The 27,055-nt window shown below is 39.1% G+C and overlaps 1 protein-coding gene across 13 annotated transcripts in view; it reads right to left on the bottom strand.

Annotated features, from left to right (window-relative positions):
• Positions 1-27,055, bottom strand: part of dlg1b (discs large MAGUK scaffold protein 1b) — an 86,039-nt gene that overhangs the window by 53,212 nt on the left and 5,772 nt on the right. For all 13 annotated transcript variants that reach the window (XM_053486119.1, XM_053486113.1, XM_053486111.1 and 10 more), the window contains exon 3: positions 15,346-15,509. In XM_053486119.1, coding sequence (XP_053342094.1) covers positions 15,346-15,509 — 164 coding nt within the window. The remainder of the gene's footprint in view (positions 1-15,345; positions 15,510-27,055) is intronic.

Genomic DNA, 27,055 nt, shown 5'->3' on the forward strand with positions numbered 1-27,055 from the left:
CTTTTTAACCAGTTACCCTGTTCTGCCTTTTTTTTGCCCATGTGACTCAGAGATGTGTCACGCACCGGCCTGATTAATTATTGAGCATCGAGGTCCGGTTGCCTTGACGCAGACCTTATTTAACTACCATTCTATCGGCTGACTATTTGTATAATTCTGAGTCACAAGTGGAGAAATGAACAGCTGCTCGATGACCGTCTTTAGTCCTACTAACTGTTTCTTCTCGTTTTTGCTGAGGGATGATGGCGGCTACCGTAAGCCCCTCCCCCCACCAAGATTCCCTGGCAGTGACGGTGGGAAAGCCCTCGGCAGGAAGCCACATTAGTACAGCATCCGCACCTCTGACGAGAGGAAGCATACAGCAGGATGGGCAAGAAGAGTAGGGTTGTCACGATGTTTGCAAATTACCGACCGACTGATCCTGTATAAAGTTTGCAAACAGGTTTTGAGATGAGGGGGTACTAAATTCCCTCTTCATGGAGCTGATGGGAATTTCTTAATGGATTTAATGGATACGGCAAAAACACCAACGCACCAAAACACACACACACACACGCTCGAGTGCATGTGCAAAAATGGAGATGCACACAGCACCATCCAGTGTTTTAAGTTAGTATTACAAAATTTTTATTATTTCTCTTCTTTGTGTTTTATTTTATTAATGTTTATAACCGGATAAAGTGTTTAAAAGCACATTATATGAATGAAGTCTGGAATATAGATGCTAATCAAATATGCAAACTTCATTACGTGGAAAAAATTATAATAATAAAATGGGCGTAATACATGACCAGGACACACATTACGAACCAAATAAACACATTATAAGAACAAGTATATTACATAAAATTAAAACAAATTCAGATGCAAAAAGGTTTAAACATGTAATGCTTTATTACACCAGCAGAGGGAAGCAGCGGAACACAAACACCCCAACCTTCACTATTTACTGGAAACATCCATCATGTTATTTTTATGGATATGATTACCATCATTAATTATTAATAATATACAATTATTTTAAAGCATTTAGATCAAATATTACTAATATTACCAATATCATGCAGGAGGACAGTAGGTTCAGCAGGTGACCCATGTACATCTCAGCAGTGTTGTTTTGGATTTCTCCCCCCTAAAATATTATTTGTAGCACGGTTTCGCCCTGCATTAAAAAATAAAATTAAATAAAAAGGCATGGGGACGTGACGAAACTAGTAGTTGAGTTAGAACAATGTTTTGAGTACAGTTAAGCCTGACGACATGTTGTCTATATGACTGTATGAAGAAGCAGAACTGATTATTTTTCTTGTTTTTCCAATTTTGGGAAAGATTTTTGACACGTACATGTCTTAGAGAGGCGTATACTTAGTTCAGGGTCTCAGTTTCTCATTTGGGACGTTTTCTTCTATCAAAAACATCAGCCTTACGCTAGCTAACTGTTAACACTGTTGTGAGGCAACACGAAGTGTGTAAAGAGTCAGTTGTGTCACAGATGACGGTTGTGTCACTTCAAAACCCCCAAGAATTTCCTTCGGTCCAGCTCAAGTTCAAGTCACAGACTACGGACTCAGAACACTTTTTAACACAAATTACAGCATGTCCCAAAAAAGGAGGCGTGGCCGATGTGCTCTTTAATCACAGAAGGAGGTGTGGCCTATGAACTTTTTCCGTCAAACAGGAGGTGTGGGCGATGAGCTTTTCAATTCTAGAGAAGGTGTGGACTATGCGCTGTTTATTCTCCGAAGGAGGCATGGCCTATGTGTTTTCAGTCTCAGAGAAAGAGGTGTGGCCTATGACATTTTCAGTCCAGGAAGAGGCTTATCAATCCCAGAAAAGGAGGCGTGGTCTATGGATGTTTCAGTCCCAGAGAAGGAGGCGTGGCCTATGGATGTTTCAGTCCCAGAGAAGGTGGTCTGACCAATGTGCTTTTCAGTCCAAGAGAAGTAGGTGTGGCTTTTGCCTTTTTCAGTCTTAGAGAAGGGGGAGTGGCCTATGAGTAGGCATACCAATTTTTTTTTTTTTTTCAGTCACAAAGAAGGTGGGGTTGGCTTTGCACATTTCAATCACAGAGGAAATGTGGCCTAAGCACTTTTCAGTTCAAAAAGGAGGCGTGGCCCATGAGCTTTTTGGACCTAGAGAAGGTGGCGTAGCCTATAAGCTTTTCAAATCTAAAGAAAGCGTGGCCTATGAGCTGTTTAAACCTAGAGAATGAGGCGTGGCCTATGAGCTGTTTAAACCTAGAGAATGAGGCGTGGCCTATGAGCTTTTCAGTCCCAGTGACAGTGTGATCTCTGTACCTGCTAGTCCCTGATCAAGATGTCTGCCAGTAAATTTAAACAACTTCTGTGCTTACCAGTCTTATTGTCCTAGTGCCAATGAAGGAGGCGTGGCTTATACGCATGTCAATGAAGATGAAGGTGTGGTCTTTTATGCTTCCTAACTCCTGACACAGTGTCTGCTAGCAATATTAAAACAGACGTGCTTCTGTGAAAGGAAAGAGTCGTGGCCCAGATATCTCCCACCCCCAAGGTGTAACTTTAGTGCTTTTTTCCATCACACAAATCAAACTGGTACACAGTAAGACCAGTAATGACGACCAGTCCGTAGCCAGTCTGACCTTTCAGATCAGAGGAAAAAAAAAAATTCAGCCACCGTAACGCTCCCCTTCAGCATCTGTTGTCTAACCGCATGATGGAAAACACTCTAATTTAGACAGGGTGTAATATCTGAGAGGTTGAGGTCCCCTGACACCGGTGTGTGTGTGTGTGTGTGTGTGTGTGTGACTATCAGAGGGCAGGAGCTGTATCGCTGTTCCCCCAGCGGAGATGGCAGCTCTCAGTTTACGAGGAGAGCCGTCAATCCCTTCGAGTCCCTAGATACAGAGAGCCTGCGCGACTCCTGATAAACAAAGAGCTGCTCCGGCCCGATCAGGCAGCGCGTTAAACATCGTCTCATTAAACAGTGTTCAGGGCGCGTACGGATCGGATATTAAACCTAGTTTCTTTGGATGATCAGGATTTAAACCCTGGATCCGAGATGTTAAAAGTCTGCTGTACGTGTGTGTGTGTGTGTGTGTGTGTGTGTGTGTGTGTGTGTGTGTGTGAGCGAGTGTGTGAATCTGAACCACATGAGAGCTCTGCTCTCTCTGAACCACAGACACACCCTTAGCATCAGGCAACAGAATATACAAACGCACAACACATACAGACAAAATACATGAGGTAACTAACATGCATTTTTTTTTCACTATACAACCACGCTGCTGGTGACGTTATTTTTAAGAATAGCAAAGAAATCCTGGAGTCAACACGAGTCTGAGGTTTCCCCTTTTTTAAATATTCTAAAGATAGGGTTTTTACTTTTTTTTCGCCCCTGAGGCCTTCCTCGTAAACCAATCCGCTCTGGCCATATCTCACCAAATGAAGATGATACAGAAACCAGCTCCGTATTAAAATGGAGCTTGTGTGTGTAAAGACATACACAGCTCAAATTCCCCAAAGTGTATTTTACACAAATTTGATGTGACGGTTTACAAATGGTTTTAGGAAATTGATCAGGCAGGTAGTGTTGTTGTTTTTTTTAATTACAATTCTCTCTCATAGTGGACAGTCGCATAAATCATGAATAATTTATTGATGAAGTAAAAGCGAACAGTTTTGATGAATGTACGAGGGCGAGTGTCTTATCAGCGCTTCCCGTTCGCCTGCCCGGTCATCAGTTCATTTGTAAAATGACAGCACTCCCGCCTTCTTTTCGCTGCTCCCATTACCGTTTGTCTTTAATCTAGCTCCATCTTCCTTTCATCACTTCTCACCACAAACCTTCTCTTGGGCCTTCCTCCTGCCTGGCAGGCCCATGTCCAACATTCTCCTCCCGATACACCCCTCATCTCTCCTCTGCACACGTCCAAACCATCTAAATCTCTCTGACTTTATCCCCAAACCGACCTACCTGCACTGTCCCTCTAATGTACTCATTTGTAATCCTGTCCATTCTTGTCTCTCCCAAAGCAAACCTCAGCATCTTCAGCTCTGCCACCTCCAGCTGTGCTTCCTGACTATGGAACAGAAACATCCTCGACAGAAAAAAGCTGAGGGGGAAAATGTTAAAAAATCAGCCATCAGCTGGAAAAATTAATCAGTGCTTACAGTTTTCTGGGATTCTGATAAGAACGGAGAGACGAGAAAGAAAAAAAGAAAGAAAACGGGAGATGTAATGTTTCATGCAAGGTTGGACTCAAGAGAAAGAAAAACAGAAAGAAATGTAGACAGTGAGGGACAGAGAGGGAGCGAAAGAGAGAAGTAAGATGAGTCATGTTAGAGAGACAAAGGAAGAAAAGGAAGGAAACATGAAGAAAAATGTTTATATGAGAGAGATGATTCATGCGAGGTGAGACCGAACATGATTCGCCCTGAAAGAAACATACACCAGAGGAGACGAGAGCAAAATCACACTGATCACAACTGGAGTGTGTCAACCAGGAGACCTCACACAGAGAGAGAGAGAGAGAGAGAGAAAGAGAGAGAAAAAAGAGAGAGAGCACTTGAAGTGCGAGTCCCCTCTGCACTCAGAGTTGGGATGCGCTCGGACTGAACTGTTGATGATTAAACCTGCCGCTTCATGCGTAACATTAGCTTCATATACACACACACACACACACACACACACAAACCACACCACATCAGCATCAGTAAGATCTGAGGCAATGTGAAATCAAACACTCGGAGATGAAGTGATTCCTCCGTCTCTCTCTACAGAACTCTCCCTTCTCTTTCTCTCTCTGTCAGGCGAATAACAGCAACACGTAAACGAATTAACACAAACGCACTGCTGGAATCCACCAGCCGAGTGTGTGTGTGTGTGTGTGTGTGTGTGTGTCCTCTCAGAAACGTCTCCCTGTCGCTTGTCCAGTACCATCGAGGGTGCAGACTGTGATCAGTGTAATCAAAACTAACGTACAGACAAACGATTAAAGCTGGGCATCAAAGAGATGAGGGTATTTCTCTGAGTGGGAAAGATGACAAACTGTCAATCACAGCGACACCCGCAAATCAGGGGCCTCGTTAAGCTTGTGTATGAGGAAGAAGACAGATAGGGGAGGAGTTTGAACAAAAAAGCCAAAAAAGTTTGTGTTAGACAGGAGAGCTGAGAAATAGAAAGAAAGAGAAAGAGAGAGAGAGAGAGAGAGAGAGAGAGAGGGAGAGAGGGAGGTGGGAGGGGCTTACTTTCATCCCCTTGTCAATCACAAGACATGTTTAAGTTCAAGTATGAACTTTGGGCTCTGGCTTCCTACTGCAGTCCAAAGGCTAAAGAATGTTCCCAAACTGCCAGTAAAATGAGTGTGTGAGTGTTTGTATGTGTCCTGTGATAGATTGGCATCATATACAGGGTGTACTCCGCCACTCGCCCAAAGTAAAAAGTAAAAAAAAAAAAAAGGGTTATATTTAACACCAAGTGAATAAACATGAATGAAAACAAATGAATTTTACAGAGACAGAGTTCAGGACAAGCACAGCAGAGTCAGTTCTCTCACAAGAGCGGCTCTTTTACAATTCTGGGATGTGAACTCACACCCACCTGGTCGCCGCCCTGAATGCCTACACTGACCTTAATGTCGAGTTTTGCAGGAGTCATCATCTCTCTGCTTTGAGTGCAGGAAGCTAGTCATGGTCGAAGGCCTCGTGCTGGAGGTCAAGACAGACATGCGGCGTGTCCACTGAAGCGTGGAAAGACGTACAAAGGACAAATGTGCATCCAGATGTCATCCAAACACACAGCTGGATGATTAATGATGGTGATTCAGGGTGATACTGTAACTGTAATTCGCAGGACTCACTTTATTATGAGGTACTTTTCTGAAGACCGGGTCGGATATTTTAAGATTTGCTCTAAACTAGGGTTGCTAAATGTCCCGGTTATCCTTACCAAGGTTTCAATCTCTTTTTTTTATGGTAACTGAGGCAGTAAACAGAAACAAATCCTTTGTACGGAGCGATTAAATTAGCTGGATACTGCGAGATTGACCAATCTTTTTGTCTGCCTGTCTTTCTGTCAGTTGTGTAAATTTTTTATTTAAGACGATTGTGGCAACCCTGGACCAACAGCAGGGTAACATCATGAAGCAGTTAGCTAGTTATTTCTTTTCCTCCAACATCTCGCTGCAAGATGGTTTATTCTTCTTACACCTTAAGACTTAAGATTTATTTTTAAAAATGTCACGTCATACTTTCTTTTTTTATCTATTTAAAAAAAAAAAAGACTAACAGCAAACTGGACCGCGTTTGTCCTGTAAACACTGTGCCCCGGTACCTGTGTTTCTAGTGAGCACATCCTCATTTCCACCTCTAACACTCTTCTCTTAACTGAGGGCAGTTTATTTTTACCTCCAAAGAAAAAGTGGCGCAGGAAAGACACATCCACTATCCCGAAACACAAACATGAATAACTAAGCTCTCTTTAAGATACGAACAGCTCTGTAACATATATTTAAAAAAATTAATAAATCACAACGATTTTACAAATAAATTGCAACGAGGCCACTTTAAAGAAGTGAAGATAATTAATGAGATGTGAGCACGCCTGACGAAGCGATTACTAGTCCGGTCCTGGATCAGACACTCCTGCACTAGACCTCACACTAAAATAACAAACCACAGAGACGCACTACCGAGTAGCATGCGGTTTGGGACGCGGCCGAGGAGCTTACCTTAGTGGTAACGATACAAATGCAGTCCATCTTCTCTTCTCGCACGGGACCGAGCAGAAGCAGCGCTCAGGCTCAGCATCTCATTTCGTGCTTCTGAGAGGGTGAGTGCACGCGCGTGTGCGTGTGTGTGTCACAGTAAGGAAAAAAAAACACTGCTCGCATCCAACTGGAGTAGACACAGCCGGTGTGTTCGTTGAGGAAACCCATAAAAACTTCACAGCACTGAGGGGGTTTTAGGAAGAGAAGAAAAAAACAAAACCCTATGCTCACGGGTGCAGCACAACTCAGAGGCATGGAAGAGAGAGACCGGGTTGCCAGAGTGGATGTGTTTCCACATTTCTTCTAGTTAAAGATAAAAGAAGGGTCACTCCAAGCCTAAACTAAAACCTCCACTGTGAATAGACGATGATGATAAGCGACGCTTCAACCTGATTTTCTCAACATGTTTAACTGTACAGTTAGATGACAGTAAAACGTGGTGGTAGACCTTTCAAGGATGATAAGGTTTTTTTCCTCCTCTCTCACACTCTCTGCACAGCCCCGCCCCCGCTCTCCCTCGTCGTAACCCTGGAGTTTAATGATTTGTGCTGCCTTGTTTTGAAATGATCACAAAAGTCACAAATTCCAAAAGTCACAATACGAAATGTTCTCCAGCATGGTATAATTAGCGCCGTAAAACTGCTATACAAAGAGTGTGTTATACTTTGTCTCATGAAGCCTTTACACCCTGAAAAGTCTTTTAACTCAAAAGATCGCACATTTTAAGCTTCCTTCACCCTGTGACAAGTCAGAGTGGTCAAGACAAAAAAAATTACATATTTAACCTCTAAAACCCAAAGAATTTTAGCCATTTTTTGCATTACTTAAATTATTCGTTCCCCAGCCCAAAAAAATAAATAATAAAAAATATAAAGTAAAAATAAAACAAATTAACCTGCACTTTACCTTTCAAAAAAGTAAAAAATGAATCCCGACAGATAAGCGTTTCTGTTTGTGCGCGCAGGCACTGTGTGTGTGTGCGTGCGTGTGTGTGCGTGCGTGAGGCTAGAGTAAGTGGTCTTGCTTTCAGCTCCTCCCGTCTCCCCCTTCTCATCTTACACAGTAAAACTTTTTCCTTTGAATTAAACACACACACACATTAACGGAAAGACTGTTGTTCTCTTCAAAATTATTAAAACTTCTCCGCTTTATTTTAATGTTTCTCGCGACACTGTAATAGCCCGTTAATTCATGCTCGTGTAATGATGAGATGGACAAACTGGTCGATGCCCATTCTTTTACTTTCTGCATTTTCGGGCTATAGTACAAACTTTCGGGTGGACCCTGCACTTAAATCAAACTGAAAAAGTACTGAAGACCAAAACTCAGGCTCTATATCCTAGCTCACATCTCGCATTCGCGTTCACACACCGGACTGCATTACCCACAATGCATCTCCCGCACTGGACTACACTTCTGTAAAGAGCGGTCATATATCAACGTCTCTCTCCCACTACACTGTTTTATCTGTAAATTAGCAATAAACATTGCTAATGACACTCGTGTGAGCGCAAACGTACACACACGCACGCTCGCACACACACACACACACACACCGCTATAAGCTGAGGAAGAAAATGGATTTTTAACCTCTGTATTGGGAATTTCTTTTGCTTTACTTGCGCGCACACACATGTTATTCCCACGTTTTGGTTTGATAATATGCCGAGATCTCCTTGATGTCCTCATTAAATTGATTTGACTAGCGAGGGTCGCCGTACCTCTCCATACTGCATCTACAAACTAAAACAAAAATTAGTTAACGTCTATAAACAATACTACGAACGTATGTGGAAAATGGTAGTGACAAAGACTAGTTTCACATAAAGAGCCTAAAGCGACTTTTTGACACTGCACGTGTGTATGGCGCTCACTGACTCATCATTTACCACCTCGTGTAAGGATTTTACATCAGTGCCAGCAACAGAAAAGTTTTGAAAGTTGAAAAAGTTTTGCTTGCTTCCTTATTCTGGACCTCAACAAATACAGCCAAGTAACTGCTTGTCCTCCAGAGCAAAACCTCTTGGTTTATATTTTTATTGTATTTAATTCTATTTTAATCAATCAGTGATTGTTGTGAGGAACTGATAAATCATTCTTAGAGATCTCCATCTTGATTTTGGCATTTGTGTTTTTTTTTTTATTACACTTACACACTCAGCAGCATGCTTCGAACACAGAATAAAACCCTGTCTTTGCTTTTTATTTTGATCAGTGCATTTTAATTAAAAGTACTTATGACATCTCACACGTGGGTTTCACTAACAATCGAACACTTACAGTAACCCACTTAATAGAAAATACCAAAATATATATCATCTATCATCACTTAAAATCCAGAAATACCTTTACATTTTTTGGTCCATATCGTCCACCCCAATACGAGAACCTTGGTTCTGCAAGTGTCTCAACAAGACTGTGTGAAAAACATTCCCACTGTCAGTCAGTCATCTGTATGTCTGTTGATGCGCACGGTGCAGCAGATGACAAGGAATGAAACCACATCACCGTGAAGTGCATTAAGGTCACACACACACACCAAATCAAAATATCTGTTTTTAGGACTCTCGCTGTTGTTTATGCTGCCGAAGACCGTGCGTGTTGATGATCCCAAATCAGATTTAGTTCACCTTTGTGGTTATGATAAGCTAAACCTAAAACCTAGATTAAAATAAACATCATCATAAACTCTCTCTCTCTCTCACACACACACACACAGCCACAAATGCCGAAGGGTCAGCGCTGTTAAATTACCTGGGAAGCCCAATTAAGGCGAGGAAATGCGCGTTATATTGAACCAGCATTCATCAGTAAATCTGTGTTCAAATCAGCGGTGGTACTGACTGAGTGTAGCTCAAATCTGCCACGTCACCAACGCATGAGAATAAATATTTCGGGTGTGTGAATTAGTCCACCTGCTTTAGAGGCAGACTTGGACCTTCTGCACGTTCCAAGGGGTATGGAGGTCTTTATACAGAACAAACAAAATGACTAGATAACAGGCTGAAACACAAACCCCTTTTGTAAAGTACTTACACGTCTACTGTATATAACATACAAAGGAACCTTAAAACACATGAAGCTACACATGAACACCCTTAAACAAGGACACATGCAGGTCAGTATCAGTGTTGTATGAGCTAGGTGAAGACATCAGACGACCATGAAATGAATGCTAAAACAAAATTCTATTTAAAAAAATATATATATGTCTGAATGTTGCAAAAATGCCCCGCTCAAAAAAAAAAAAAAAAAAAAAAAAAAGGTGTGAGACATAACACCTCCCACCCCCACCCCAAGGACCCGGACGCGGCTCTGACCCCCCCGAGCCGAGCCCGAATGGATGGAGTGACACATGAGTCTCTCTGTGACGGGTCAGAGAGAGAAAGACGAAGAGTAGCCCATCTCCATGGCACAGGACAACAATGAGCGGGAGAAGACGACTGGGCCCAGCATGCGACCCTGAGGGACTTCGCACCGGAAGTCTGTACTTACTCGGTCCAGCTCACTGGAGGACGCTTTGGCTTTAGCGAGCACGTAGAGGATTTCGTATAGAAGAGGAGAATCCTGAGATTAGCAGTATGGTATCAGAGAGAAAAACAGAAAAAGGACATTTAAACCAAACAACACACACACACACACACACACACTTAATATTGACTAATACCTTAGAATAGACAACCATGTAAAAGACAATTCTAAACCCACAATGAGATACAAACTTTAGAGGCACATTAGGAGAAATTAGTGGCAAGGAGTTTGTTGCTCAGGGCGTGTATTTTCCTTCCAGAGTTTTTATTTAATATAATTAATAAAGGGTGGCACCCAAGATGTAGCCTTAAGCGTACAATTTACTTTCCTTAGAAATATATTTTAATCCTAGCTGTATTTTTCTTTAAATTGTATCAAACATTTAAATGAGATTTCCTTTATATATAACAATAAAAGGTTTGAGTTATGAGTAAATGGAAAATATTCACAGTTGTGAGTGAAGATATTAAAAAAAAGGTTATATGACAGGTCCAAGAAAATTTTGTAAAACTAATATTTTGTATTAAAATGATGTAAATCTGATAAAAATGGGGGATCAAATTTAATCGACTTGGAACTGAGGTACCGTTATAATATCGTATCGGGAGGCAACTGGTGATTCCCATCCCCCTGGCTTATATCACCCAAATGAGTCTGGTTCCTCACATGGTTTCTACAGATAATCATCTCAGAGTTTTCACTCCAAGAAAGCTGTAAAGATGCTTTGCGGCAACAACCACCGTTAAAGACGCTATATAAACTGAATTGAACTGTACTGAATTTAACTGAAACAAAATAAAACATAAAAAATAAAAGTCGGAGGTAATCACAAGTGTACAACTTTTAACTTTCAAGTTTAGGATTTGAATTTCCTTTTGACATTTCTGAACCTGACCCTGGATGGGATGGCTACGATATTGAGATTGTAGGAAATTGTAAGAAGATTGTTATAAAGCCATAGGGGAGGACCATGCAGAAAAATATCATAGCAGTTCGTAAATTACCCAAAAGTGAATGGAAGCAGTTCATCAGTTCATGAGTTTCGTAGGTAGTTCATGCCTCTTAATGATGAAACATAAAGTTAACAAATACGGCAAATTACTTGCCGAGTCTTATGAATGAAATTGAGCGGTCACTTCTTGAACCTCCCATTCTCATTAAATTGGACGAGCAGATCAAACTAAACTAAATGCCATGCTAAACTACTAAATAATGTGCTCTTATAGAGACTACAATGCTTAAGGTGAGGTTTGTTATGGACGCGTGTGGCAGCTTAATAGCTTTTGTAGTCACATAAACCCAAAACACGGATATTCATGACAACATGACAAGTTCTTGGCAAACCATGAAAATTTTGTAGCATGGCAAAGGCAATCGTGTAAAAGTTTGTGAAGGTAAATTTGGCAAGATTCATAGCAATACCATAAAAAATTACATCGCAATTGCCAAGGCTTAGGTCAACACAGTATGTGACATAAGGAGGAACAATTCAATCAACCAAAAAAGGATCAAGGATTTCAACTTAAGGCAATTCAGTGCACCATCACCAACATGCAACATGAAAAACGGGGCTTTACAAACCACCAGCAAGTACAATCCCTTTGTTGTATCCAAACCCGGCTAGAACCAAGAAGCTGTCCACGTCAAGCTTGTACTTAGGGGTACGTCCATTAAGATGACGTGACAACTTGGAGAAAATAAATAAAACTCTGCTGGTAATTCTGGCACAACATTGCTGCTGTAGCTGATGATAAACTTGTGTTGTGCGTAAATGAGAGGGCGATGACTACACTTTAACAATCTAGCCAGAAATAAAACAGCGTTTAACAAGGATATTCTGAATACTTCTCGGATATTAGTACAGATGTTCCACCCACATTCAATGAGATTATAGTTAAGGCTGTAACCGTTTTTGATCAAACAAGGAACGATCAGACAAACTACAAAAAAATGTTAAAGGACTGATTTTTTCATGATTGCACAATCAAAACTCTTCACAATTCCATCCGACCCAGTTGAATTTTGTCCAGAGGTTTAGGGTCACTGACTTCTAGGACACTTTACATAAAATGATAAAAAGAAAGAAAAAACCTAGTTGGCTCAGATGTGCTTTTAAATGCGTACAGTATAAAGCAGCCTTATGACTGTTTCCCTCCTGTAAAGTCCTCGTTAATTCACTGCCGGACGTTTGCCAGACAGGTAGACTAATTCCCTATCAGACAGGAATCCACTTCAGACTTGTATGAGCGTGCTGTTAGTTCAACAAGTAGACCACGATGAAATAAATCCTTTCATCTTACATGCAGGGGCTCGTAGAAGATCATTGGTTGAACAGGTTAGGCATTTTTCTTTAAATTAAATCTTTTAACAGGACAAAAAATAATTTTTAGCTGGTGATGAGAACGTGTGTGGGGGAAAAGAGAAACAGAAATGAATCATTTTAAAATGAAATATTCTTCCAATAGCATAAGAAAATTTAGAAATACTTATAATTAAGAAAGAAACATTACTTTTAACAACAAAAAAAATAAATAAAGAATGAACTTAAAATACTTTCTCAAAAAAATTTCTAAAATGTTATATTCCACTAATCAACAAAGGTGATCTAAAGTAACAACATATGACCAAATTGACCTTTTACTGTACAGTGGAAACTCGGTTTGTAAATGTACTTCGTTCCTAAATTCAGTTTATGACCCGACTTGGGGGCAGACCAAACTTCTCTGCACAAACAAACAAACAAACAAACAAACAAACAAACAAACAAACAAAAAAACGTCTAGCACTCAGTTGTTCGCCACAGTTTTGTTCAGTTGATACGTCTCGACAAAGGCTTGGACGTCACTCTACTTCGGACAAAACTATTTCATCATACATGCAATCCGTGACCACAAAGTGAGCAAAACTGATGTTGTTCAGCTGATAGCGGCAGCTCGGGATGACAGTTTCTGGGTCGTACTCCGAGGAGGAGTTTGTGTACAGAGACGAATTAGAAGCTATTTTTTTGGGGTAAACTGATCTGTTTGTACTGGGGGAGAGGTTGGGGGCTGGGAGTCCGCGAACCGAGGTTTCACTGTATTATTTTATGCTAATTATACAAAAAATGTAGTTATTTATTTTCTGTAGATAACTGATCATCATTAAAACCGCATTTCAACCACGGACGATTTTCAGTACTGGACAATTTCATTGTAAAAGAAATTTTAAATAAGATGTACAACCAAGATTACTAACATTTGACTAACGCTTTGACTGTACATCAGTAGGTACCCTAATCCTGCACGTTGTTGTCATATAGTTGTAATGAGGTTGTGATTCTATCCATAAAAATAAAAATAATAAAAAACAACACTGGAACAGCATCGTTTTTGGATGTTAGAATGAAATAACGTTTGATGAAATGACGTCTTTATAATGTAGAATGCTGCAAATACAACCTCACAAGAACAGAATATTAAATTTTATTTATAGAGTTCACGCTGAATAACGTGTACATCCGTCGTCCCTCCAGTTTCTAACAGAGTTCAGAAATCCTGAACAAACATGACCGCGTCCTGCACGTCGTGCACGTATTTCATGTCTCTTGCTAAGTAAACTGCAGTTGACCAGCATGAGGTGTGATCAAGTCAAACCGGGACTTGTGATGAACTTTATGGTTACCAAACTGAAGTGATAGTGTTCAGGAATGCAAATAAGAAACATGTTTGAACAGATGTATTCGAAGACTTAATGTCTAAAATAATGTAGAAAAAAAATTTAACGGACGTATAACACCGTCTCATATAGCACTGAGCAACTGATGTTTATAAAAATGAAAAATGTAATAAAAAAAGAAATACTTAGATTTATAAAGATTTATTTAGAATAGATTTATTGAGTCTCGATATCACATTGACTTGAAGTGCAGTTAGAAAAGTTGGAGAGAGGTGTGTGTGTGTGTATGTGTGTACTGATGCAGTGTTTTGACAAAGATGTCATCAGGTTTAAATTGGTGACAGCGGTGTGTTAGCAGAGACTATAACTCTGATCTAATCTTAGAACAACTCTGTTCTGCCGACATTGAGGCTTACCCTGTGTGTGTGTGTGTGTGTGTGTGTGTGTGTGTGTGTGTGTGTGCAGAGCTTTACACTTTGGTGAATTCTGACACATGTACTCCGTTTGCTCTGTGAGAAAAGTGCAGCTGCAGAACTACACTACTAGTGTCCTGTATAACTGCCCTTTTGCCCTTTTAACCCTTTAACTGCCCTCCTCGTAATTAGCACATCTGTGCAGCCTGATGTCCTTCCTCCTGCTCAATCCAGATGTAGCGGTGACAGAACTGCTAACCGCAGGCAGAGACGGAAGAAATAGAACTTTACCCCGCCAAAAAAAATCTTGTTAGATCAGATGAGTCATGATTTCTCCAGATCGGAGACAAGGTCGTGTGTTAAAGCCTCAGACACAACAGTCTCGCTTCTTTGCTTCGTATCGGATCACGAGCCCGAGGTTTGTGAGGACACAGGATAAAAATCAGCACAATGGGACGCTACTCACAAGCACGAGCAGGCGTGATTCCTTCGTATCCCACATTTTTTTTGTTTGTTTGTTTTAGATCACCATCTTTTTCCTTTTATATATTCTGTACACCTGCCAAAAACTGTTCAGCGGCTAAACTGTGTACACCGGCACCTCGAACACCTTTTCAACGAACATTAAGTGGAGATTTCAGTATTTCCTTTTGAAAAAAAATCTAATTCAGGATCAAGCCGAGTGAATCGAGTTACTATCCATGCGAGTGCTACGTAATTATCAACAATTCCTGACTTCTCACTTGCAATTATCACAAATGCACATGGTTGACACGGATTTAAAATAAAACTCTATATTGACGTTTTAACTTTATGTTCTGTCAGGTTTTTTTTTTCCCCGCCAGGCGAGTTTAATTTAAACACTCTTTCACAAGTTTAAACGGTAAACAGCTGAAGAGTGTTCGTCTGAAGTGTAGCACGACTGCTCTGTGAAAACGAGTGCGATATTTTTGGGACAAATGAAAGAACCCAACAGTTTTCTCACACACACGTCATTCCTACCTCTATGCTGGTGCTGATGCTGGGCATTGTGTCTGAAGTACCAGTCGGACTCTGGAGGCTGGAGAAGTCCCACAGGTTCATGGCGGCCGGCGCGGGGCTCCCTTTTATCGGCTCGCTGCATCTCTGATTGTCCGATAAGGTCACTTCGTAAAATTCCTGGATATCTGTCAGAACAGAAAGCGGAATAACTTCAACAATACAGTTTGAAGAATCTCGTTTTTTAAAATATATAAACAGTTTTACAGTCTTAAAAATTCTAATAACTGTTGATATAATCTTCTGATCAGACATCAATAAGTAAACAGTCATGGAATAAAAGAGCTACAGTACTTTTAGGCTTGAATAGACCTTAATTAAATAACTCTTAGCTAGATAATAAAGATAGGGCAATTTATGCAACACAACATGGCATCAAAGCAATATCGATTATAAATTTATTATTATTATTGTTTTTATACATTTGGTAGAATGTTGTATTCCTCTACAATCCTACAGGTGGCGCTCTAAACTATTCACACATTGCGTGTGGTAGGAGTGAATTATTTGCTGTTTGTTAGAATTGCAATACAATCTAAAAACAAAAATTATATTTAATTTGGGCAATTATGAAATCTTGATACTAACACAATCAAACCGGTAAATAAGTATCACAATATTATCATATCGGCTGGTCCCTAGTGATTCCATATTAGCCAATAATGATCGTTTAATTCTTGAAAGAAAAAAATGAGGTCACAAAGAAAGGAATATAAAATTTTGAATTAGTGGCCTTTTTTTCCCCCCACAATCCTAGTAGGGCAGAATTTGGCCTATTTTTTCAAAATATATTTAAGTACATTTAAGTGTTTAAAAAGCTATTTTAGAAAACTTTAAAAGTATCTACTGAAACATTATTGGGGTACAATAAAACCTGAGATTTACAAAGTTTTTTTAGGATTGTAATAAAAATCAGAAAAAATAAATAAATAAAATAAATTCCCACTACGGGCAATTTGGGAACGCCAATTAACCTAAACTACGTGTCTTTGGACTGTAGGAGGAAACTGGAATACCCGGAAGAAACAGACCAAGCACGGGGAAAACATGCAAACAGAAACGGGAATCGAACCCAAACCCTGGAGGTGCAAGGTGACAGTGTAAATGAGTGTGAGAGTGTGTGTATGTGTGCCCTGCGATGGATTGGCGCCCTGTCTAGGGTGTACCCTGCCTCATGCCCTAAGTCTCTTGAGATAAGATCCGGGTCCCCGCGACCCTGAATACAGAATAAAGCGGTATAGAAGATGAGGGAGTTAATAAGTGATGGTTAAAGAATCGCAATACAAATGGAATTGGCACCTAGGTATCGTGATAATATTGTATCGGAAGATCCTTGATTATTTCCATCCCTAATAAAAACCAAATTGATCTCCCCTGCGTTAATTTTTCCAGTCAAGTGAAAAGTGTGGTGCTGTTATAGGAAAATAATTCTTTAGGACGGTGTGAGACGTTCTGATGTGAAGCGCAGCCTGGTTTATACTCAACACACGATTCTGGATGATTTAAAAGCGTCATCCAATAGAAATGGAAATTTTAGTAGAAATTGTGAAAGGCATAGCGATTTTGCATGCAACTAGTAAACACACTGACGAGCTCCGTCTCTGTTTGTCGTCGTCATGATTGTTGTCATCACCTCAGATTGACAGGTTTGATCTTGCATTTAAAATCTCAAAAATTCAGACAGCAGGAGCACAAAACAGAATTTTCAATAGGTTGTCAATACAACCTGTTGACAATACAACCTATTGACACAAGTCTTTAAAATTACAACAGTTGTAATAAAAAATAAAAGTGGTTGAGAATAATACATTAAGCATGCAATTTAATGTTCCCATATTTTACAATATTTTATAAGTATATTTTTAGGCTAACGCAGCTCTTTTTTTTCTTCTTTTTCTTTTTTTACTCCTGCTCTAAATGTACAATTCCAGTGTCTATAAAACAAGTCAGAGGACTTATATGAGGTCACAATAGAGGGGAAAATACAATATTGAAAAAGGACACAAATAAGGGAAGGGAATGTTCCCCCCCCCCCTTGTTTTTTTTGTTATTACACATATGGAAAAGACATACAGTACATCTAAAAATTCAAAAATTGTATAATAGGTTAGTTTTTTCAAAGACCATTCGTCAGCAAAGGTAAAGTCGGCTAGCATAAAAAATACTAGTGGTAAACTGAAACAGTGCGTATTAGTAAAACAAAGCTCGTCAGAATGCGACTCCCTGGAACATTGGAACTATTTTCCGTAATATTTAATCCGTCTTTGATTTGGCTAATATTAATTTAAACAATAGTCAGTAAAATAAAAAGGGAAGACTGAGAGTTTGTCTTTTTTGTAATTCCAGCCACACAAGTTTTAAAACAATAAAATTAATCTGCGAATTAAGATACCAGTTGTTTTAATGATTACAACATTTTCCCTGGAAACTCCATTAGGATCCTGATATCCCAAAAACTGTGATTTTTAAATATTATATTTATTATATAGTGCGCTTTATATTTATTAAGAAATCAGGTGACAGTTTGGACTCTTTAGGTTCTACAGCACTATAAACATGACTGCTGTTTACTCGCACTCACATGGTAGCTATCGGCTAGGCTATTTACACAAAGTGGCATTAATCCATCATAAGTGGGTATAAAGGCCGTACATGACTGACGCAACATCGCAAACGAGTCTGAACTCTTCCCCAGAAAAACATTTAAACGCAAACCTCTCTGACACTAAAAGCTCTTGAGCATATTTAACAATTTAAATGAGCAGCACTAACGGTATCCTGTGTAACGTGGTGCACGGCGTTGTGTTTCAGGTCATTTAGGGAAGCAGTTACTTCCCTAAGCGAAAGGGAAGCGATCCCAGCGGTCCACAGCTGTTAGGCTAACTGCACAGATAAATTGCAGAAGGACATGGGAGTAAAGGGACAGGGGGTGGGGGGACAGGGCTGAAAATATACCGAGGATCACATGAACGTACAGGGCGATGAGCGTAAACATTTCCTGTAATGCACACGGGTGGAGGGGATTCCTAATGTACGCGTTTCTCTTTGAAATCTCTGAGCAGGTGATTTCACAGCTACTAAAAAAAACTCTTTCGAGGGGTATTTTCGTCTCAGGAAGGTGTAGGCTTTACAGAGGAATAAAAAAAAACTAAGTTTTGAATCTGGGCGTTATCATAAATTGTAATTTTCTAAAGGGTTCAGGAAAATGTCCAATAAATAAATACTCTAGGGCTGAAACAATTCCTCAAGTAACTCGAGTAATACGATTTAAAAAAAATGATGGAAGCAAAATCTTCTGCCACAAAGCTTCTTTTAATAATGTTTTTGCGCAATGATTTGTTTGGCCTGACACAACGCGCTTCCGGATGCAAGCCGCCAGTAAACACAGACGAAGAAGAAGCGCTTATGTCACCCACAAAGTGGAAGGAGACGCAAACAGTTAGCTGTGTATTGATTTAATGAAGCATTCTGTTGCAGACTGCAAAATGGAAAGGAGCGATAAAAATATCAGCGAGCCAAGAGAAGAAGAAACCAGCAAGAGAAAACGACATAAATTGTCAGTAAAGGCTTATGTTACGGTATGCCTGAGCTGTGAATTTAGAAACTTTTAGTTCTGAAAGTTAAGTTGCACAACTTAGTGTTTTTGTATAATTATTTTTATTTTAATGTGTGGCTTAGTTTTTTCGATACTTGGTCATTTGAAATACCTTTCATTTTTAGTTTTTGGCATCTGAGAAAAGGCTTTAAAATAAGAATGTATGGCACTGTAATGCACTTAATTCATCTCAGTCAACTTTAAGCTGTTCATTGTATTGTAAATAATGACAATGTTTTTGATAAAATGCTGTATGCATTTAAAAAAAAAAAGTTGATTTTTTTTAAAAAAGAAAACCAATTATTCTTTGTTTCTCATATATTTTACATTGCTGTTCAATTAAGTACATTTTGTCCGATTAATCGATTACATTTTTTGGTAGAATACTCAATTACTAAAATATTCAATAGCTACAGCCCTAAAATACTCAGATTTTTTTTATATGATAAAAGAATCATATAATCACCATATCAAATTATACAAAGAGAAAATTCACAGAAACAAGCAGTGATACTCTTACAAAATACGAGTATTTGCAAAAATGCAAAATTTCTGCAAAATATTCATTGTTTAAAGAAATTAGACCAAATTATTCAAAGTTTATCTAAACAATATAAATCATGTAAATCAATTCTAATTTAAAAACAGACGTATTTAATCAATTAAGCAGAATTAAGAGCATAATTAATTTAATCACACAGTTCTACTCATCACAGGGCGCCCCTATATTATTAATGTACATTGTTTAACAAGCAAAAACTTTGGCGATTTATGTATGTCGCACTGGTAAGAATGTTGTGGCTAAATCACTTTTCTTAGAAATCCGGCCTTTGTTTTCCCGAAATTCATGATTTTCCCGATACAAAATTTTGCCAGAAACTTATATTGCAAAGTTCGTCCAAATCTCCTGAGTCCAATAGAAAATACCAAGTTACACACCTGCACCGTTTTCGAGTCGTGAGGAGCCATTTGTTTCCCGTGCCGAACCACTTTGCTCCCCTGACTCCTAGCTCGCTCGTTTTTATTCTCTGACCTATATTGTAGGTAGTTACAAGCAATTACACTTGGCTTGTGATCATGTTGAAATCTGATATTCTGATACACTGCAAATATTCTTAAAAGACTAAACAAGAATGCTGGCAACCATTTCTTTTTTCCTTCACGATGATTCATAGCAAAGCTATTTGGTTTGGTTTAAAACTTTTTTGCTGAAAAGTCTAGAAAGAAAATGCTACGCATTAAAAATCCATCACTATTAGAGCACCAAAGAGCTACAGGACATTCTGATAAATTTCTCGATATCTTTCTACCAAGCCAGACACTGCAACAAATCTGATGTAATGTTTTCGGAGGCTTTACGAGCAGCATGTCACACGCTGGAGCAAAGCTTCTGGTCTGGAGCATTAAGGCAGAGCTGGCGATTAGTTCAGACAGACTGTGTAACAGGATGAGGATCAGAGAGCTGGTGTGAGGAGGCACATCCCTTACAGCCGATCCGGATTACACCGCGAAAGTCATGCCAAGCACAGGCACAACAAGCTGTATTAAAGGACATGTATGCCAAAAATTGTTGGTGGTGTCATACATTAATAGGTTTCCCTAGACTTTCTATGTTTGGATATGAAAGTGAAGAATATATATCGATGAAAAATTTAGAGATTCATCATTTAATTCAGCTCCACTTTAACCCAGAGGCAGTCAGTCAGGCAAGACAAATTTGTTATCACATGATTGCTTTATTACTTTTTCACTGGAGGCTAAAACAGCTAATAAGAAATTAAAGCCTCTCCAAGATTAAGTGTATTTTTTTTTTGGTTCAATAAATAACGTTAAAATATATAAACAGCATTGTGAAATTCTTTAAATGTCATTTTAATAATTTTCATCTTTGGAATTAACATTATTTAATGTACTAAAACCCAATTCTCAAAAAACTAAAGATATTGTAGAAAATGTCCATGTAAAACAATTTTAAAGTTCCAGGTGGCCACATGTCTGTAATGGGACAGTGAGACAATATCAAAAAGTAAAGGAAAGCCTCTTCTTCCACAATGCTGGTGCAAGCGCTACTTGAAGGCCATGTTTCCAGAAGCTAATTCGCCAAAAAGACAGCGTCAATCAAACATACCTGACAAATTTATCCTGCACTTTAAAGATTACGCTTTCAAGTTTATAGGTGGCACATTATACTCTGTTTTATACTTCCTAAGATGTTTATGAGGTCTCTAAAACACCACTCAGATCATCATCATTCATCGGATCAAGCATTTAGATACAAATAAACTACTGCGACCATGCCCTTTTGCAGAAGTGCAACTTCCTATCTGACCAAAACACAGGAAACCTCATCTAAAACAGAGGCCTATAATAAGAGACAGTTTATGCATTATGCATTATGCATATAAATCTAGCTGCATTTATTTTTCTCACATCTGAACGTCTAAAAATGTTTAAAATGTAAGTTTTTTCTCCATAATGTTTTTTTAACCACAAGATTTCTTGAGTCTCAGCCATCCAGGCAAAACACTATCAGCGGGCGCTGCTTCCCAGCTTTTTACAGTGTGTCTCATGTTTCCTGGTGTCCCTCTGTGGTAAAGCTGGCTATAAAACGCTGCCTGACTGGTGTCTGATTAAATTGGCCTCCGACCGCAAGATCGGAATTTCACAACTTCATTCAGCTCGTCTTACAGCTTAACATTTTCCACAGCGCAACACCAGGGATGTTTTTGGGGTTCAGAACATTTTCTGACTGAATAAAACCCCTAACGTTAATATCATTAATAATGCAGTAATATCTAATATATCTTAGAATAACTAATACATACATGTAAATGCAGTTCTGTAGCGTGTTATATCACAATTGGAGTGAAAACAGTGGCCACGCCCATTTTACATGAATTAACACGAACCAAGGTCAAATCTCCTTCAGTGAAACAAACTAACACAGACACAGACCACACCTCCTTTACTACAGCTAACACACACACACACACACACACACACACACAGTCAGACCACGCCTCCCCTTTACTGAGGCTAAACCACACCCACACACAGCCAATGCCTCCTTCTCTAGAACTAATCCCCCTCACACACACACACACACACACACACACACAGCAGGTCACGCCTCCTCCACCGTGACTTATTTGAATTTTTCCACCAGCACTCATTTCTGACTTCAGCCTTAGACATACAGTGTGTACACAACTGCATAAACCTTTAATCATCAGTACATAAACACTAACAAAGTCTTTAAACCTTTACTGTGTACTTTTGATCTTCTGCCATCTACCACTATAAAAAAAAAAAAAGCTGTGAATAATTAAAATGCCAAGAAGGAAAAAAAAACAAAAAAAACAGCAACTCTATCCAGGTGAGAAAACAGGGACGTTTTTTTTTCCCCCGCCTAACATGACCGCAGTGTGATTTTGAACAGATTGCGCGGTGTGAAATTAATTTTGATCCGGTTCGCCATCAGGTAATTAGAGGCTGCGTGATCATTATCCGTCATTATTCATGGTGTACCAGAATGACCTCAAAAATCTTTTTTTAACAGTCTGTATGAGAAAGCGTTCGTGCTAGGCATTTCTGTAAAAGCTAGCGAGCAGACGCACGGTGCGTGTTGACTGTATCTTGCATACGCTATAAGGTTTAGGTATTCAAATTGAATATAAACATGAGTGTTGGAAATCACTGTACTTCTCGCACTACATGATTTTTATCACCGTTTTTTGTAATCATCTGTTGCTTTGTGGACGTAAAGGAGTGCACGTTAGCGACTCCAGGATGACGCCTATATATATATATATATATATATATATATATATATATATATATATTCTTTTTTTTTTTTTTTTTTTACAGGAATCTGATTTCCTCTCAGGTGTTCTTTCCTCATCGTAATGGTTTTGCGCTCATGATGACCGTTTTTGGTTCTTGCTAACATCTTCATTTTACATCATTTTTTGCTTCATGAAAATAAGGTGATCTTAAATCCCAGGACCGGCGTAGGTTGCAGATGTCTACCCATGTCCTTTCCTTTAATTCTTTTAATCCATTCTAAGCCTTAAGACACTGACCCTGTGCTTGGTTTCCTGAGGACAGGATATGCAAAAGATGCAACCACTCGCCGTAGATGACTATACATCAGCCAGTAAAGACTCCGGGCTACTCAGTTTAGCTGCAACTTAGAGCTGAATGTTAATGCACACATGTAGATCATTTTTAGATGTGCAGTGGAGAAGTATGCACAATAGCACTGATCTCGGAGGGATTAAGCCTGGAGTAATCACGCCTGCTGACGGATTACACCCTGCTTGTCTTTTGACACACACATTTCGCAAAGAGTGCGATTGGAAACCTAAAGCTCACATCCATTATTCCTTAGAAGAGGCGCAAGAGTGATGTATAAGATGGTACGAATATACGCTATGATTTGCTAATAGATGGTGTGTGTGTGTCTGTTGTAGTTGCATTAAATCTTCCAGGAGAATGAAAGCATGCTGGAATAAAAACCTCCTGTAAAGTGGATCAGAGGTGTGCCGGAACATTAGATTACCAAAACTCAGCAACTCAAATCCACTTCAGCCCAGACTGACCATGATTACAGGAAGTGGTGATAAGACTATGGGAGTGTCCTAAATTACACACACACAAACACGGTCTATACACATCCCAGATCCTAGAAGTCTTTACACAGTGTGAAGGTCAGCTGTTCTGGAACAGTTCTTGAAAGAACGGTATTGTGTCGAGTGAGTTTGCAAAACCCATCAAACACCATGATGAAACTAGCTCTCATGAAGACCTTGCAGGAAAGCAAGACCAAAATTAAACTTTGCTGCAGAGAAGTTGTTCATTTAGAGAAATCACAAATTATTAAAACAGCACCTCAGATCAGAGCCATTCAGTACTGTTTTACAAAGTAGACAAAAAAGAAAATTAGCAAAGTCTGTGAAATAAGAAGGTTCTACAATTCTACAACACCATCAAGTTACAGTTTTAACCTGAAAAGACTTTAAGTTAACAATTTGCAAAAATGAATATCTTGGACAGATAGATCCATATCGATTGACAGTACTGTAAGGACCCTGATGGTAATACGAGGTGGACACGAGTATAAAACCAAACGGCACTCATTAGAACCAACCGTTGCGACAGGTTACCTCATAGACAGAGAAATGAAACAGAAACGAAAGCGCTCCAAGTAAAGAAAAGTAGACTATCTGAATTGAAGCTTCAAAGAGGAACGGACAGATCAATGTATGTTTATTCTTCCTGCGCGAAGTTTAAAACTAGTTTGTCCTACTGTATAAGTTCTTAACTGCTGCGCTAATAAAAAGCAGTAACGTTGTAAGTAATCGCCACTACGAGATAAAACACGGGTCGGACTGCTGCGGATCGTTTGAGCAAACATATCCGCTGCAGTCCGACGTGAAAGGGGGTAAATTACCTGAACTGAGAGCCCGGTGTGACACAGCAACCAGAGTCCTTTCACAACCATTTACAGCCCAGCAGCATACAAATAAAGATTCACTAAAAATTGTTGTTTGTATTCTATACAAATACAAAAAAATATACACGGCCATCAAAGTTAACATTGTCCACATGTTTAATGTATTTACTGAAAATTGACAAGAAATATTATTAAAATGCTATGGAAATTACTTACAATGACTGCATATGGAGAGATCTGAATCCTAAAACAAACTATTATTTAGTAAGTCTATTTAGTATAAGTCTCATTGAGATTCAAAACCTCTTTTTCAAGGGAGTCCTGGCCAAGATAGGCAGCAATAAATACAAAACAATTAAAAGTTACACAATTTAGATACAAATAAAAATGGATAAAAGAAGAAAAAAATGAATTTGCAAACAAACAAAGTGTTATACAAAACGTGTACAAGCAATGGAATCAGCCTCAAAAACTAATGCCTCAAGAAGCAAATGTGTTCCAAGGAATCAACTCTCTTAATTTCCAGTCATTCTGCAACATATTCCATGTATAAGGTGCTGAGTGAAAAAAAAAAAAGCTCTTTTACCCATTTCAGTACGGACATATGGAACAGAGAGCAATGAATGATCTTGAGAACGTACAAAGTAGGAATCAGCACTTCTCTGTGGAATTAAAGAACTAATGTAACTAGGTAGTAATCCCAGAATTGCCTTATATATAAAGAAATAACAGTGACAAACCCTTCGGGTGGCCAAAGCAGGCCATCACACCCGATTATATAACTAACAGTGGTGTGTCAGTACTTTACAATTAGTAATAAACCTCAGAATAAAGTAAAAGGTGGTATCAATCATTTAAAGACATTGAGCAGAAGTATTCATGTATAAAAGATCCCCATAATCCAACACAGGCAAAAAAAAAAAGACTCATTGACTCGAAGAAAACTTTATTGACCGGACCTTCTTAAATTTGACTTCAGTACTCTGGTCATACGTATATAAATAGATGTGTGTTCTAGTTGTAGTTCTGCAAGTTGTTTCAGATTCTCTAAACAAACTGTGTGAGAATTGTCTCGCTTGGACACCATATATTTGGTAAAGTAGTCAAAGTTGTCAAAACATAATGTAATCATTAAATAAACTGAGAACATTGAATCTCTTACTGTTTACCAGGAAACTAATTTAAAATGAATAAGTAAATAAATAATAAATAAAAAAAAAACACAGCACTAGTGGGTGTCTTGCTGAGTGGAAATCTGTAATTCAGAGTGGTGGAGGGAAGAAAAAGGAGAAAAAAAAAAAGAAAAAGAAAGAAAGAAAACAAAAATGCACATTCTGGCATTACAGGAGATATACTAACCCTGAACTCCAAGAATAGTGGATTATAACGTTAATTAATTAAATTGAAAGGAAATGTAATTTAAGGAAATGATACCGTTGAAAAAAAAGTCACCAGGCTGATTCTTATCAAGTATCCTGTTTCTCTGCAATAACAAACAACATAAAGTAAAAACAAACCTTTCTACCTTCAAAATAAAAGTAAAAAAAAAAAAAAAAAAACAGCCATCAGTCATTATTTCCACAAGGGAATAATGTAGACTGGTGGGGGTTGTGGTCAAGACAGGAAGCTGACCCCTGGAGAACTTAAACCGGCTGCTCCACATTCCTGCTGCTGGCTTTTCTCGCCACGTTTGTTGAAATAAACCGGTACTAGTCATGCGAGAAGACGAGTCTCTGCTTGCTAACGCGTGGGAGAAAAGAGAAATTTTACAACAATCACAAGCTGAGATTACAGAAGTCATAGAAACGATCACGTGACTCTGGGACAAGTACAGACTGCTGCGGCACGAGTTTCCCAGGTGAACCATATCACTCTGAGCAGCACACGTAGACGGCGGTAAATTATCACCTCCCTGAAAATTACGCCCATTCTCACAGCACGAGTGACACGAAGCTATTACAGGACTTTTATAACCTTCACACCTTTGTGCGAATTCCAGCTAAACTCAACACGGGGGGGTGGTTGGGGGGGACTTTCCTCCAAACGCACTCGTTTAATGGCATTAACCCAGATGGAAAAGAATGCCGAAAACACTATCAGACATGCATACAGGATGGTGTGACGTGCTGCTCACCAAGATGAAGTTTCCAGTAATACTATGTCTTGAAGTGTCCTATTTGTCTTATACCATATTAATTACACTCATTTTTGCCAATTCTCATTAAATAACAACAAAATGCTTTTTTTTAACCCATTTAAAGTTGTGGGAAGTTTTCAGAACAAGTTAGTCCTGTATCTGAAGAACTCTTCACGCCTTCTATGTTGGTTTGAGTAATTATCAAAGAAATTAAACGCATCTCAAAATTAGCAATTATTACCAAAAAAACCTTGAGCAATGTAGGAGGTCGGTCTCGAGATCACACACTGAAGGCTTGACCACAGTGCATGATCCTTAAATGTCAGAAGAGCGATTCTAAGCAGTACTAACACGGCTCTACACTTCTACTGAAGATCTCTCCATTCTTTCAGATCATGAAATGTGCTTTTCTGTTATCTAAAGCTAACAAGGCTGAGAAGACCGCACCAGATCAGGCTGACCTGGGAGATCAGGGAGACTCAACTTA

This window comes from Clarias gariepinus, chromosome 25 (assembly GCF_024256425.1).
Source record: "Clarias gariepinus isolate MV-2021 ecotype Netherlands chromosome 25, CGAR_prim_01v2, whole genome shotgun sequence".
NCBI lineage: Eukaryota > Metazoa > Chordata > Actinopteri > Siluriformes > Clariidae > Clarias > Clarias gariepinus.